Source organism: Marmota monax, unplaced genomic scaffold (assembly GCF_021218885.2).
Source record: "Marmota monax isolate L192 unplaced genomic scaffold, Marmota_monax_Labrador192_F-V1.1 WCK01_AAM20220418_F8-fsc00004, whole genome shotgun sequence".
In the NCBI taxonomy this organism is placed as follows: domain Eukaryota; kingdom Metazoa; phylum Chordata; class Mammalia; order Rodentia; family Sciuridae; genus Marmota; species Marmota monax.
The window spans coordinates 29,569,757-29,585,877 of NW_026692881.1; the positions used below are offsets into that span (position 1 = coordinate 29,569,757).

General features: G+C 31.0%; 1 protein-coding gene across 2 annotated transcripts in view; it reads left to right on the forward strand.

Annotated features, from left to right (window-relative positions):
- Positions 1-16,121, forward strand: part of Atrnl1 (attractin like 1) — a 725,103-nt gene that overhangs the window by 338,042 nt on the left and 370,940 nt on the right. For both annotated transcript variants that reach the window (XM_058581325.1, XM_046450211.2), the window contains one exon: positions 5,466-5,544. In XM_058581325.1, coding sequence (XP_058437308.1) covers positions 5,466-5,544 — 79 coding nt within the window. The remainder of the gene's footprint in view (positions 1-5,465; positions 5,545-16,121) is intronic.

Sequence of the window (16,121 nt, forward strand, 5' to 3'; positions counted from 1 at the left end):
ATTGTCCACTGTCAGAAACTGTGAACCCTTTTACAAACCTACTGATTATATCATAGATATAATATATTATTATAGAATAATCAAATTCAACATTTCTCGGTATTGTGACCAAATGGTAAACATCTTAATAGCAACAAATTGTTTATAGGTGGTATATTGCTGATATTGAGATCCGTTAACATTATCCTTCCCCAAAAAGGAGAAGTATTGGAACCAAACAGGAGCACTACAAGCCCATAGGGTAAAAACAGTAACACCCAGGATACACAGATCTAGAAGGGAAGACACATGAATAACATGAAAAGACAAAGGAGGAAAGTGCCCCAAACAAATCAAGATACCACATTATTAGAATCCATGGGAAGCACCGCAGAAGAAATTACAGAGAAGGAGTTCAGGATGTACAAGATTAAAATAATCTGTGAATTGAAGGGTTATATAAAAGAACAAATAAAGGCAGAAAAAGATCATTTTGTCAAGGAGCTACATAAACAAATACAGAAAAGAAAAGATTACTTCAACAGGGAGATAGAGGTTCTAGGAAAAAAAAAACACACAACCCAATTAGAAACCCTTGAAATGAAAGAAACAATAAACCAAATTAAAAGCTCAATTGAAAGCATCACCAACAGAGTAAGAACACTTGGAATATAGGACATCAGACAATGAAGACAAAATATATAATCTTGAAAAGAATGTAGACCACATGTTGAAAATGGTAAGAAACCATGAGCAGAACATTCAAGAAATATGGGATAGCATAAAAAGACCAAATTTAAGAGTTTTTGGGATAGGGGAAGGCAGAGAGTTCTAAACCAAAGGAATGAACAATCTATTCAATGAAATAATATCAGAAAACTTTCCAAACATGAAGAATGAATTGGAAAACCAAATTCAAGAAGCCTACAGGATGCACATGTACAAAATAACAACAGATCCATACCAAGGCACTTTATAATGAAAACACCCAACATAGAGAATAAGGAGAGAATATTAAAAACCAGGAGACAAAGGAAAGAGATTACATATAGGGCAAAACCAATTAGGATAATGGCAGATTTTTCAACACAGACCCTGAAAACTAGAAGATCCTGGAACAATATATTCCAAGCTCTGAAAGAAAATGGATGCCAACGAAGAATCTTGTATCCAGCAAAATTAAGCTTTAGATTTGATGATGAAATAAAAATCTTCCATGATAAACAAAAGTTAAAAGAATTTACAGCTTAAAAACTGGCACTATAAAACAATTAAAAACATTGACAAATCAAAACGTTGGTTCTTTGAAAAAAATAAATAAAATTGACAAGATACTTAGCTACGCTAACGAAGAGAAGGAGAGAGAAAACTCAAATTACTAATATACATGATGAAAAAGGTAATATCACAACAGACACTACAGAATATAGAGGATAATTAGAAATTATTTTGAAAACTTGTATTCCAATATAATAGAAAATATTGCAGGCATCAACAAAATTTCTTGAGTCGTATGATTTGCCCAAATTTAATCAGGATAATATACACAGTTTAAACAGACCAATATCAAGTGATGAAATAGAAGACACCATCATAAGTAAACCAACCAAGAAAAGCCCGGGACTGGATCGATACACAGCTGAATTCTACAAGACCTATTACCAATAGTCTTCAATTTATTTCAGGAAATAGACAAAGAGGGAGCACTTCCAGACTCATTCAATGAGGCCAATATCACTCTGATTCCAAAACCAGGCAAAGACACATCAAAGAAGAAAACTTCAGACCAATACCTCTAATTAACATAGATATAAAAATTCTCATTAAAATTCTGGCAAATTGAACACAAAAACATGTCAAAAAGATAGTGGACCACAATCAAGTGGGATTCATCCCAGGGATGCAAGGTTGGTTCAACATGTGGAAATCAATAAATGTAATTCATCACATCAATAGACTTAAAGATAATAATCAATGATCATCTCAATAGATGCAGAAAAAGCATTTGATAAAATACAGCACCCCTTCGTATTCTAAACATTAGAAAAATTAGGGACAACAGGAACATATCTCAACATCATAATGACGCATGGAGTGGTTGAGAAGTGATGCCAGCAAGCCATTGAGATGATGATGGTTATATTAAGCTGTGTATTCAATTGTATATTAGACCCCTGCTGTCCACCTCAGGCACACTTTGGAGTTCTTGCACTACTTTGGAGTTCTCCTGGGGATTCCTGGGGAGTTCCCCTTGGTTGGGGAAGTGCGGGAGGAGGGATTTCCGGTTGGTGTGTGGTGTGTCCCGGGAGAAGGCCGCGTGCATGGCATTCTCGGGAGTTCAGAAATAAAGTTTGTTCCTGCTTGAGTGGCTCTCGTGATTTGTGCCCAGCCAGACTGCAGCACTTTAATAAGACTCCCGTAGCACAAGAATTAAATTCAAGCATCAATAAATGGGATGGATTCAAACTAAAATTTTCTTCCCAGAAAAAGAAACAATCTGTGAGGTGAATAGAGAGCCTACATGTTGGGAGCAAATTTTTACCTCTCCTACATCAGATAGTACACTAATCTCTAGGGTATATAAAGAACTCAAAAACCTTAACAGCAAAAACAAAACAAAACAAAACAAAAACAAATAACCCAACCAATAAATGGGCCAAGGACCTGAACATACAGTTCTCAGAAGAGCATATAAAATTAATCAACAAACATATGCAAAAATGCTCATCATCTGTAGCAATTAGAGAAATGCAAATCAAAATTACTCTAAGATTTCATCTCATTCTTATCAGAATGGCAGCTATTATGAATGCAAACAACAATAAGTGTTGGCAAGTAAGTGGGGACAAAGGTAAACTTAAACATTGTTGGTAGGTCTGCAAATTGCTGCAGCCAATATGGAAAGCATGGAGATTCCTTGAAAAACTGGGAATGGAACCATCATTTGTTCCAACCATCCCTCTCCTCGGTCTATGCCCAAAGGACTTAAAAACACCATACTACAGGGACACAGCCTCAACAATGTTTATAGCAGCACAATTCACAATAGATAAACTGTGGAACCAACCTAGATGCCCTTCAGTGGATTAATGGATTAAAATAATGTGGTATGTGTGTGTGTGTGTGTGTGTGTGTGTGTATATATGTATACACACACACACACACACACACAATGGAATTTTACTCAGCAATAAAAGAGAATAAAATCATGGCATTTGCAGGTAAATGGATGGCGTTGGAGAATACCATGCTAAGCAAAGTAAGCCAATCCCAAGAAAGGCCAAATATTTTCTCTGATATGAGGAGGCTGATTCATTGTGACCTAGGGAGGGGGGGAGCATGGGAGGAATAGTTGAACTCTGTAGATAGGGCAGAGTAGTTCAAGAGGAAGGGAGGGTGCATGGGGTTAGAAATGATGGTGGAAAGTGATGGACATCATTATCCAAAGTACATGTATGAATACACAAATTGGTGTGAATATACTTTTTATACAGCCAGAGATATGTAAAATTGTGCTCTTCATATATAATATGAATTGTAATGCATTCCACTGTCATATATAAAAAAATTAATAAAATTTATAAAAATAAAAAAACCCCAGAAATTCATTGTCTTACCATCTCAACTGAATATCAAGTTCACTCATTTTGGAGGGAATATTGTGGATTATCAGATTATCAAATAAAAATACATTTTGGTAATTAAATCATTTAATTTGTTAATATAAAGAATTTTTGTATATTTATTACCATCTACTACTACAGACAACTGAAAACAGTGGTTAGCAAGATTTGGAATCTGAATATAAAGGATGATAAATTGAATGTATGTTTACATTTTAGTTGTAATAGTGATTTTTAAAAAACAGAGGAAAGAGGAAAACTTGCAATTTAGTACTTTTGAGGAGTAGGAAACTCACATTCTCCTTGATTCAACTTTCTCATCTTTTAAATGAGCACATGACAGTGTACATGGCATATTTAGTGTTATTATGGTAATGAAAAAAGTTAATGTAAAACACAACAAAGTGCTTAGTACGTACTATTCAGTAAATGCTATTAATGAGTTCGATTTGGACATGGTAGGTCTGTGTCTCCCATGCTAAAATTCTTTTTTTAAGAGAGAGAGAGAGAGAGAGAGAGAGAGAATTTTAGTATTTATATTTTTGGTTTTCGTCACACACAAAATCTTTGTTTGTATGTGGTGCTGATGATCGAACCCAGGCCTCACGCATGCCAGGCACGCCCGCTAATGCTTGAGCCACATCCCCAGTCCTCCCATGTTAAAATTCTTAAAGGAATGGGCGTCTAACTGAAATTCAGATAAATGGATCTTCAGAGTATATCTAAAGTTTAAATTTTCAGTACTATATTTTGGCATTTACATTGATAACTGGTAATAACAAAAGAAGTGCAACCACTAATTCATACCAGAACAGTATTTCTTAACCTAGGTATTATTGTGCTTTGGGGCTGGTAAGACCTTTGTTGTTGCAGGGGTGACCTGGTTTATTCTATTAGCAACATCCCAAGAGATGCCCACTGTATGGTGACAACAAGACCTGTCTCCAGACTCTGCTGAATGTCTCCTTGGGGGCAAAGTCACTACTGGTTGAGAACCACTTGACCAGGGCATCCTGTGGGCTTCTTCAGATAGATACAGACATTTTATCAAATTGCAGATGGATTCACATTTACCCAGAAAACAGGGATGGCATCAAATGATAGAAATTAGGATGTTTATGGTTTGAATTCACTAAAAATGGAAAGCCTGACTTACAAGTCTGTAGCTTCTCAGTTATGCTGGATATTATAGGTGCTCAGACACTGTCAAGAGATGTACTGGGAATTTTCTCCCTGGAGGGAATTTGAACTAAACAAATTCTTAGATCTTTTTAATAGTAAGCTCCTATAACTTTGGCATGCCTATCCTTCCAGTTAAGCCATACTTGAAACCATGAGAATAATGAAGATTTCTGAGGCACGAAAGGAACATGGTTCTGTGATGTTAGTTTTAAGGGATGTCTGTAATTTAAAAAGAAGGAATCTGGTGTGTAACCTACCTTCATTGGTCCTATATTGGTTAAGAAAGGATGAAAGAAAAAAATAAGTATTCAGAAGAAAGTTGCAAAGAATGAATTGTTGGTATTGTCAATTTTGAAGTGATTCTACAAATAGAGAAAATACTAGTACATTTAATTTCTAGATGACCTTCAGTTGAAAAATATTCTTAAGAAAGCGCCCTCTAAAATGTTGAATATCATGTAAACAGTAAGTATTATTAGTATTGACATTTTTATTAATATTACAAGTCAGAAACAAGATGTCAAGGAACTAAGTAAGGAGTAGTATAAAGAAATACTTTTTTGAATTATTTACTAAGATAAAATGATTATTCTATATGTTTTAATCTTCCATGTATTTTTTTACTTAAGTATATATGTCAAATATATTTTGAGCAAAAATCATTTTTGCTTTATTTTCCAGTTGTTTTTTATCCTTGTTACTGGTTGCTGCTGTGGTGTGGAAGATCAAACAAACCTGTTGGGCTTCACGACGGAGAGAGGTATCAGTGTGTTATTAATCTTTGTTTTAAATCTTTGAGCAGAATCTCCATTGTTTTGTTATTATACTTCTTTCAAGTACAGATTTTTTTCAAATCAATTTTACTTATTAATATTGCACAATATAGTATTTTAAAGCTTCAGGCAAAACTACCCATGTCATTTTAAGTCAGTATGTGTAGAAGGTTTGGTTATTTGCAGTTTTATGATAGTATTAGAATTTAAGTGAATATATATATTAATTCATCTAGTTAAGTAATCTGTAATTTCTTTAGCTTAAGTATTTAGTTATGCTATACAAACATAATATATTTTTCACCAGTATCTCTCTTTTAAATTAAAAAAAAATTCAGCGTGGTCAATATTTTTGACTTTAGAAAAAAAATTTCTCTTAGAAATTTGTTATAGCATTGTTTTGTTTTATTTGTCTTTTTTTTCCCCTCTGGGTAATCAAATCTTTTCCACATCTTGATTAGCTGATAATCCAACTATGTTTAGAGAGCACATCAGTTTGATACATTTCTATATCAGAATTAATCCTGATATTCCTAATAATCCTAAAATTGATGAAAACAGTAATACTTTATGAAATAACAACAGATGAAATAAGTAAAAAATTTTAGCTTGTGTATGTAAATTAATTGTAAGAAACAAAGAAACAATCATCTGGGGGAAAATATCTAGTAGATTTATTGTTCTATACCTCATATAATGAAAAAGCACTTTCCTGTTTTTATTAGAATTTTTATTATGTTCTGTTATTATGAATACTAGCAGTCTACTATTAGTATTATTAGTATTTTATTTGTCATTGCCTTTCCTAGTATATTTCTATATGTATGGTTTTCCACATATATAAATATACTTTAGATATTTAGCAGTTCAGAGTATTCTCATCAATAGAAGTAGCAAGCTATATGAATCCTTCTTAATTATCCTCCGATTTTCAATGGCACCCACCAAAACTCATGTATACTTCTATTTTGCAAACTTGAGGTCATTTTCCTTGAAATAGATTATTATTCTTAAGATTCTCTGCCTTGGTGGTTTTCCATCTGTAGTCAGTGCAACATCAATGATAATTTTTTTGATGAGGTCCTATGATAGAAAGTAATCCAATTGAAAGGAGCTTTTTAAATATAAATACATGCATATTTGATAGTTGGTGAATTTGGGGGTGAAGCTTAAAATTTTTTTCTGGGTATTTTAATGATCTACTATGGCAAAAGTATAGATTTAGGAAGGAGAACTATAATTGTAATCAGGAAGTCAAAGGCCTTTTATAAAGAAATAGAGTTGGTAACCATTTATGTCCCTAAACATTAGAAAACAACTCAGGATTAATATGGAGTCTCTAATCCTACTATATTATGCTAAGCAATGTTTAGATTTCTAATCTTTGAAATTTATAAAGTGAAGTTCTGTAAACACAGAACTGTCAAAAAGTAAACATGTTACTCTGCCATTAACTGGCATCTAATTATGAGTCAACAGTCTATTTGAATTTACTTAACCTCTGAAAAGAAAGACTTGTTCTATAAATATCTAATCCTCAGCATGGGATATTTAGAGCCCTTGAAATGCTCACTGTGTAATAATAATTAGTGAAGATTAGAAATAATATAACTATGTAATATTTGAAAAAGACTAATGCAGATCATTAATTTAGCTATCAAACTTTCACACTTCTCAAAATGACAAATTGATTTCAGTTAATATTGTATCGCCTCAGTATAGTAATACAATTTATTAGGTACTAGGTAGGTGTTCTGGCAAACTAATATTACTTTAATTTTAGAAGTATGAAAATGAATTTATATTTTGGTTAGAAGTAAAAAGCTTTCAAAATATTTGGTGATCATGGGAAGGACAAGGAAAATATGGAAAGTAGATTAGGGATCACTATATCAGAACTAGTGTCTGCTTGTAAATATTACTATGTCCGCTGGATATTCCTTAGTATAATCCTATCTACCTAAAACTTATCTAATTAGTGCTTCTTTTTGTTTAAGAACACAGGGATATTTCCATTTAAATTTTTAACCTCTTATCAAGGCAGAAAATCTATGTTGTTGAGAGGTCATTATGCTACAATATATGTTAAAAATATTTTGAGGAGTTTTCTCTAACTTAATTTTGCTAAATAACATTAAATGAAAAATGCTAAATACCTTAGAAATCATTTATGTATTATTTATGGAAGTAGAGATGACATTGTCTTTGTTGACTATCAGAGATGTATTATTAGATAATAATTTTTGTATTTTAAAAGATTATTTCTAGTTTTGTTCTTATGAGCTCCAGAGATTATTAACCTCACTGATTGACTAAAGATATGTTCTGAAGTGATACATTTTATATTGTTGAAAGACTATTTCTTATTTTAACTTTGTGAGTCACAAGATTTTTAAATACATGAATTAATGTGTAAAGGTAAAAATGTGTTTTTTAAAAACCTTCTTTTTTAGTTTATCTATGAGAGTAATTATAGTATTCCCAAAGGCAAAAGGGCCTAGTAGTTTTATTTGTGTGAGTATGTTACTCTTTGAGACATTAAGAGATCAGTAAGTATAAAACTCCAAAGACACCTATGATTGACAGAATTAGAATTTGTAATGGTAAATGAAAAATATTTATAAGATTTTTCCTTTTAGTATTTCTGTAATTTTGTTATAGTAGTTGTATTGTTTGCTTTTTAAATGCTGTTCAAGATGAAAATAATATTTGGAAAGTTTTTAAATATATTGTATTAATTTCACTAGGCATATTGCTTTTTAACTATTTAAAACTTTGGTTCCCTTAAACACAAATTTTTATGGTATAGTTTTAATACCTGAGACGTATTATTTTTGTTATTTTTTTGAGTAACACCCGTGAGAATTCAAGGGTTCTTGAAAACAAACAAAAAAACCACAGAGGACTTAAGTTTTGATATTATTCCTTCATATGGTAGCACCAAATTCATTTCTATGGTAACCTATTAAGAATGTGAAAACTTTCTTTTAGGTTGTGCTAAGAAATGAAAACAGTAAGTGGGTATTTGTCAGTGGAAATATTATAATATACTTAAAAAGATAAATTAATCATTAAAGCTTGTCTTTTTACAGTGGTATAGAAAACATATAGCTTAAATGGTGTATTCAATTTAAAAATATTTGTTTGGAGCAAACATATATTAAAAGGAGTTTATTGAAATATTACCTTGCTTAGTAGTCTTCATTTTTAACTGAAATTTGAATTTTTAATAGGCATCATAGGACATAAACAAGTCAAGATGTTGTAATTCTTCCTTGCAATGAAGATCTTTAATCATGTGCTTAACAAGGGTAAAAATATCATGAATATCTTAATAGTTAAAAGAAGTAATTTTTTTAGTCAAAAACATTTGTTCTATATGTTTGTAGGGGCTTAACTGTAGTATATCTCAGTTAATATCTAACTACAAAATCTATAAAGTAAAAGATCTATTGGTAAAGGGAGAGTTTTTTTTTAATATGAACTTCATATTAATAGTGAGTCTGTGTTTGATCCCTACATTTCTTGTGCTAGTAATTTTCTCTTTTTTAATTCTTAAACTTGGGTTTTGAATGTTTTAAAAATACTTTAATTTACAATTTTATCACATTATTTAAAGCTATTTTAAGTACATTTTGTTTCTTTTATACTTAATATGAAAAATTGCCAGGAATTAGATAATGCCCTATAGCAATTGAACTTATCTTTATTATGCTCTGCTTTGCTTTAGATTTCATGCAGTATCAAACCTACATTTGGATTTTTCATTATCAACCTAAAGCATGAGTTAGAATTAAACAAACTAAATCCTATAAGAAGGGTTCCAATACTTTGAGTACATAACAAAGTATTTTTCTAGAGGCAAGCACCTTAGTCCTTTCTTTATAGTTGTTTTAGTGGGCACAAAAAAAAATAGATAGGAAGTAATGCTATTGTTTATCCCTGAATAATGACATCTCCTTGATAATTAATGATAAGATATTCTATGAGTTGCTACATTTATTGTAATTGAATTTATAAATAAATATTACTAATGTGAAACAGCAATTTTATCAGTTCAGTAAGTTCACCTTCTTAGATACTCAACTTATTTACAGACAGAGAATTGGGAACATAGTGGATGGGACAAACTAAAATTAATAGACTAGGTAGGTAGTGCAAACAACTTTTTGGTAGGATTTCTTAGTAGTAAAAAATCTATATTTCAAAAAAAATTTAGTAGCATGTAAAGAAAACAAAAATTAGTCATAATCATCCCAATATCTATAGTTCATATAAATTTAAACATTTTAGTAAATACAAATTTCATGAAAACATGCTTTTCCTTAATTATTAGTATAACACTCAAATAAGCATCTTTTCAGTTAATGACCTCATGATAATTTTCTTTTGCTCCTCATTTGCTTTTTATTGAATTGCAGACTAGTGATTACTATTGTATAAATGTTTTCATTTTCAATTTATTATATAAGACTAGAAATTACAGGTGTTCAGCACATCTGTTTATATTGTCATAGTTTTTCAAATTAACCCAAATATAAAATAACTTAGATTGAAGAGTCAAATATATTTGGGAAGCATAGGATTTGAAAATTTACCAATTCTTGGTTTGTAAACCTTGTCTCAAAAATCTTATTTTTTAAAAATTTTTATTGTTGGTTGTTCAAAACATTACAAAGCTCTTGACATATCATATTTCCTACATTTGATTCAAGTGGGTTATGAACTCCCATTTTACCCCGTATACAGATTGCAGAATCACATTGGTTACACATCCACTGTTTTACATATAAATGGAGTGATTCTCTTTTGCTTAATTTAAGGGAAGGTGTATTAATTTTTTGCTATATTCCAGACAGATTCATAAATGCTGAAGATATAAAGAAAAAAAAAACATGGACTCTGTTTTTAGGAAATTCATAACTTTAAAACATTTTTGGTAGAACAAACACACATACGTATCATGTGCACAGTGCTTAGTTGGACACCTGTGTGTACTTTATTGTGGTCCTACATAGGGGGATATGGTATATCAAAATGGATTTGGAAGTGAGATAAGTAATGGAAGTAGATATAAACTATTGCATAATTATATGTAGAATTAATTTCAAAACAAAAAACTTGTGGAGTTGTTTTAACTATATGAACAATATGAAAATATTTGTTTAAAAATCCTATTTTACAACTGTAAGTCATTATCTTTACATTTAAAACTATTTATAGGTTAATAAATGGCCAGTGATACTGTAAATTTTGTCTCAGTAAATGTTGTTCTGATGGAATATTTTCTCGTATACTCTAAAATGTAGTTTAGTTATTCATTTGTGTGTTTGATGTATTTGTATATTTATGCATTTTATATCAAAACTTTTTGTTGTTTATTTAAACTTCAAATTTAACTGGATACCCTGTGGTTTAATTTGCTCTATCTGGCATCTTTATTTCATTTCTAGTGCTTACTTTGGAGCCCAAGGAATTGGCTCATTCCCCTAAAATTCATATCAAGTAAGAGAAAGAGAAAGGAACAATTCTTCAAAGTAAAATCTTGAATGTTTTTTTTAAAAAATGGGGGTTATACTAGGCCAACAGAAATAAAAAATATTTACTTTGTATATTATCCATCAAAATTAAAAGAAAATATATGTGAACCAATAATTAGATTTCTGACCATATATTCTGCATATGTATACTACCTACCTTTTCAAAGTATGTTTATAGAAAGATACTTCTATAAACAGAAGAATTTTTGTATATCAAAACAATTTCTTATCATCCCAAAAGAATTTTTAAGTAAATTTCATTTTCTTACAGTGAGATGTTATATAACTGAACACAAACAGTGAAATAAATGGGTGTTTATTAATACAAAGCCACTTACTCCTTCATTCAAAAGACTATTTAGTAACAATTGTTGTTCCCTATCTGCTTTTAGGCACATACAGCATTGAATGAGCCAGATAAAAATGTCAGCCCTCAAAAAGTTGCTGATCTTCAAGCTACATTATTAACTCAAAATGCATTATGTAAACTTTATGATATGTTTCTACTTGTGGAAATCATACATACCTGATCATTATATGCATGGATATTCTAAGAGACACCAAGATTCTTTCTAGATCTGGAATGAGCATTTTTGTGAAGAAGAATGTTAGTATTTCATAATTGTAACACTAAAATAATTATATTATAAATAAGTAAATATTCCTTAATATTTTTAATTTAGGCACTTTAGGAAAAAAATTTAATCCTCACCTTAAAAGTATAGATTTTCCTCTTTCTATATAAGGGATTTGAGTGCAGTGGTCTAAGTGTGCTACTAGGAAATGGAGAAGCTATAATTTAAAACTAAATATTGTCAGATTCCAGAAACATTCAAAGACCTTCAAAAACAGCATGAGTTTGAACAGGTTTGATTTTTCTTATTGGCCTTTTATACTGTAAACTGTTTATGTATTTATTGTGCAGGGACTATATTGTTTTGCCTAATAAGAAGACGTGATCAATCATGATTTGGTATTCCATTTAGAAAAAGCAGTGCTTATTCAACTACTGCACAGTGCTCCCTTACCACCAAAAATATTTGTTTTATACTCATATAAAGTGCTATTTTAGAAGTATTTAGCCATGTATCATTCATGTTTGTATGTAGTAAGCAAAATAAAAGCTAACTAAATTTGTTAAAATATTACTAAAATGTGTTCATTTTCATAATCTAGGATTTCATAAATCTTGTTCAACTCAAGTAAAAACATGTTTGTTTCAAATATTATCATTAACTAAGATAATTAGGTTTGTATCCATGTAGGTAGGCAATGTCAAGCACATCATAACTGTCATCTGGCCAGCAATGACCAGATGATGTCATTAATTGGGAAACAACATCAGATTTCAGAGAAATTAAAATGTGAAAAGAGTGTTTTAGAAACAATAAAATATGATAGGGCCAACTTAAGGCTTTTGGTGATAAGTGAGGTAATACATGCTAAGTGTTTTCCTCACCCACTACCTTTTACCTGCCAGACTGTGACAAATTTTGACATCTAGTTGCAAATATATAAAAAAAGAATGATAAATGTTATATATTACTGTTCTTAATAATAATTCCTTTATATTTTGAACTACTTTCTTCCTCCATATTGCTCTGACAAAGTTCTTCAATCTAGTAGAACTTTCAGCATCACATGTGGATCTTTAAATTTATACACACACACACACACACACACACACCCATATATATGTATACTGTCTAGACACACGCTATATATAGAGAGTATATAATATATATAATTAAAGATAATAGAGTATATAACATATAAATTAAATATAATAATGTATATAACATAATTAAATATAATATAATTTAATTATATATTTCATAATATAATTATTATTAATACATCACATATTACTAATATACAGTGTGGTAATAAATTGAATTTACATTATTAATAACATAATATACTATATAATATATATAATATAAATTATTAATATGTAATGATATAATATATACTATATATACAATATATTCTATTTTTTCCTCCTTTTAAAAAATTGATTATTTTTAAAAATAAATGACAGCAGAATGCATTACAATTCTTATTACACATATACAGCACAATTTTTAATATCTCTGGTTGTATATAAAGTATGTTGACACTAATTTGTATCATTTGGATAATGATATTTATCACATTCCACCATCCTTGCTAATCCTCTGCCCCCTCCCTTTCCTCCCACCCCTCTGCCTATCTAGAATTCATCTATTCCTCACGTGCTCCCTCTCTCTATCCCACTATGAGTCACCCTCCTTATATCAGAGACAACATTTGGCCTTTGTTTTTTTGGGATTGGCTAACTTCACTTAGCATGATATTCTTCAGTGCCATCCATTTACCTGCAAATGCCATGATTTTATTCTCTTTTATTGCTGAGTAAAATTTTATTGTTTGTATGTATATATATATATGCCACATTTTTTTAATCCATTCATCCACTGAAGGGCATCTAGGTTGGTTCCACAGTTTATCTATTGTGAATTGTGCTGCTATAAACATTGATGTGGTTGTGTCCCTGTAGTATGTTGTTTTAAGTCCTTTGGGTATAGTTCAAGGAGAGGGATAGCTGGGTCAAATGGTGGTTCCATTCCCAGATTTCCAAAGAATCTCCATATTGCTTTCCATATTGGCTGCACCAATTTGCAGTCCCACCAGAAATGTATGAGTTTACCTTTCCCCCCACATCCTTGCCAACACTTATTGTTGTTTGTCTTCACAATAGCTGCCATTCTGACAGGAGTGAGATGGTATCTTAGAGTAGTTTTGATTTGCATTTCTCTTATTGCTAGAGATGATGAGCATTTTTTCATATATTTGTTGATTGATTGTATATGCTCTTCTGAGAAGTGTCTGTTCAGGTTCTTGGCCCCGTTTGTTGATTGGGTTATTTGTTTTCTTGGTGCTTAGCTTTTTGAGTTCTTTATATACCCTAGAGATTATTGCTCTATATGATGTGTGAGGGGTAAAGATTTGCTCCCAGGATGTAGGATGTCTGTCTGTTCACCTCACAGATTGTTTCTTTTGCTGAGAAGAAACTTTTTAGTTTGAGTCCATCCCATTTATTGATTCTTGGCTTTAATTCTTGGGCTATAGGAGTCTTATTAAGGAAGTTGGAGCCTAATCCCACATGATGAAGATTAGGCCCTACGTTTTTTCTATTAGACGGAGAGTGCATAGTGAGAGATAGGGGTTTAATTTCATTTTGTTGCATATGGATTTCCAGTTTTCCCAGCAAATTCCCTCTATAAATTGGAACAAGACAGGGATGCCCTCTTTCACAACTTCTATTCAACATAGTTCTTGAAACACTGGCCAGAGTAATTAGACGAAAGAAAAGGGATATGTATAGGAAAAGAAGAACTTAAATCAGCCCTATTTGCTGGTGATATGATTCTATACCTAGAAGACCCAAAAAGCTCCACCATAAAACTTCTAGAACTAGTAAATGAATTCAACAAAATAGCAACATATAAAATCAACACCCATAAATCAAAGGCATTTTTGTATATCAGTGACAAATCCTTTGAGAAGAAATGAGGAGAACTATCCTATTTACAATAACCTCAAAAAATAAAAATAAGATAATTGGAAATCAACTTAAAGAAAGAAGTGAAAGATCTATACAATGAAAACTACAGAACCCTAAAGAAAGACATCAAAGAAGACCTTAGAAGATGGAAAGATCCACCTTGGATAGGCAGAATTAATATTATCAAAATGACCATACTACTAAAATCACTATACATATTTAATGCAATTCTGAACATATTCCCAATGGCATTCTTCATAGAAATAAAAAAAAGCAATCATGAAATTCATCTGGAAAAATAAGAGACCCAGAATATCTAAAGCAATCCTAAGGAGAAAGAGTGAAGCAGGTGGCATCACTATACCAGATGTTAAACTATACTACAGAGCAATAGTAACAAAAACAGCATGCTAGTGTCACTAAAACAGACTGGTAGATTGATGGTATAGAATAGAGGACTCAGACACTAACCCACAAAATTACAATCATCATATATAGACAAAGGTGCCAAAAACATGCATAGGAGAAAATATAGCATTTTATACAATATATTCTATATAATATAAATTACATATATTATATAATATAATTATTAATATATAATGATACAATATTATACAATTAGTAATACATATTAATTTAATTATATATTATATTGTACATAATTAAATTACATATTATTAAATATATAAATGTACTATATTAATATATAACATAATTATATATAGTATATAATAATAAATAATATAACTATATATTAGGAAATTACACCAGAACACAATGAGGAGTGATTATGGCTCAAGTTTAAGGAGTGGCATTGAATGTGGTGAGAAGTGGACAGATTATGGTGTAGTTTTTAGATGAAAACAGGGTTAGCTGTATAAGGATGTATGAGGAAAAATTAAACATGACTTCAAGATTTTCAGTTGAACAACTATGAGAATACAGTTGCCATTGAAGGTGACTGTAAATAAAATTGGTTTAAGGACAGTAGTTGACTTTCTTTTCAAAACAGTTATTTTTTAGTTGTAGTGGACACAATACCTTTATTTTATTTTTATGCCGTGCTAAAGATTGAACCCAGTGCTTCACCCATGCTAGGCGAGGGCTCTTCCTCTAAGCCACAGTCCCAACCCATTAGCTGTCTTTTTAATATTGAATTTGGAGCATGTAGTCATCCAGCTAGATGTGTCAAAGAGGTAGGATTTCAATCTGACATGAGGAAAGAGATCCAATCAAGAGAGATAATTTGGGAATCTTAGCATATGAATAGCATTTAAAGTTATATGACTTGATTAGGAATAATTCAGTAAGAAAACAAGCAAACAGCAAAGAATGGAAAGCAACTATCAATGTAATTGAAGAAAAACTAAATGAGTGTGAGTGAGCTCCTGGAAGCTGAGAAAACACTATAAAAAAGAAAATATTTATCAATCATCTCAAAGGCTGTTGTTGGGTCAAAGAGAATCATAACTGA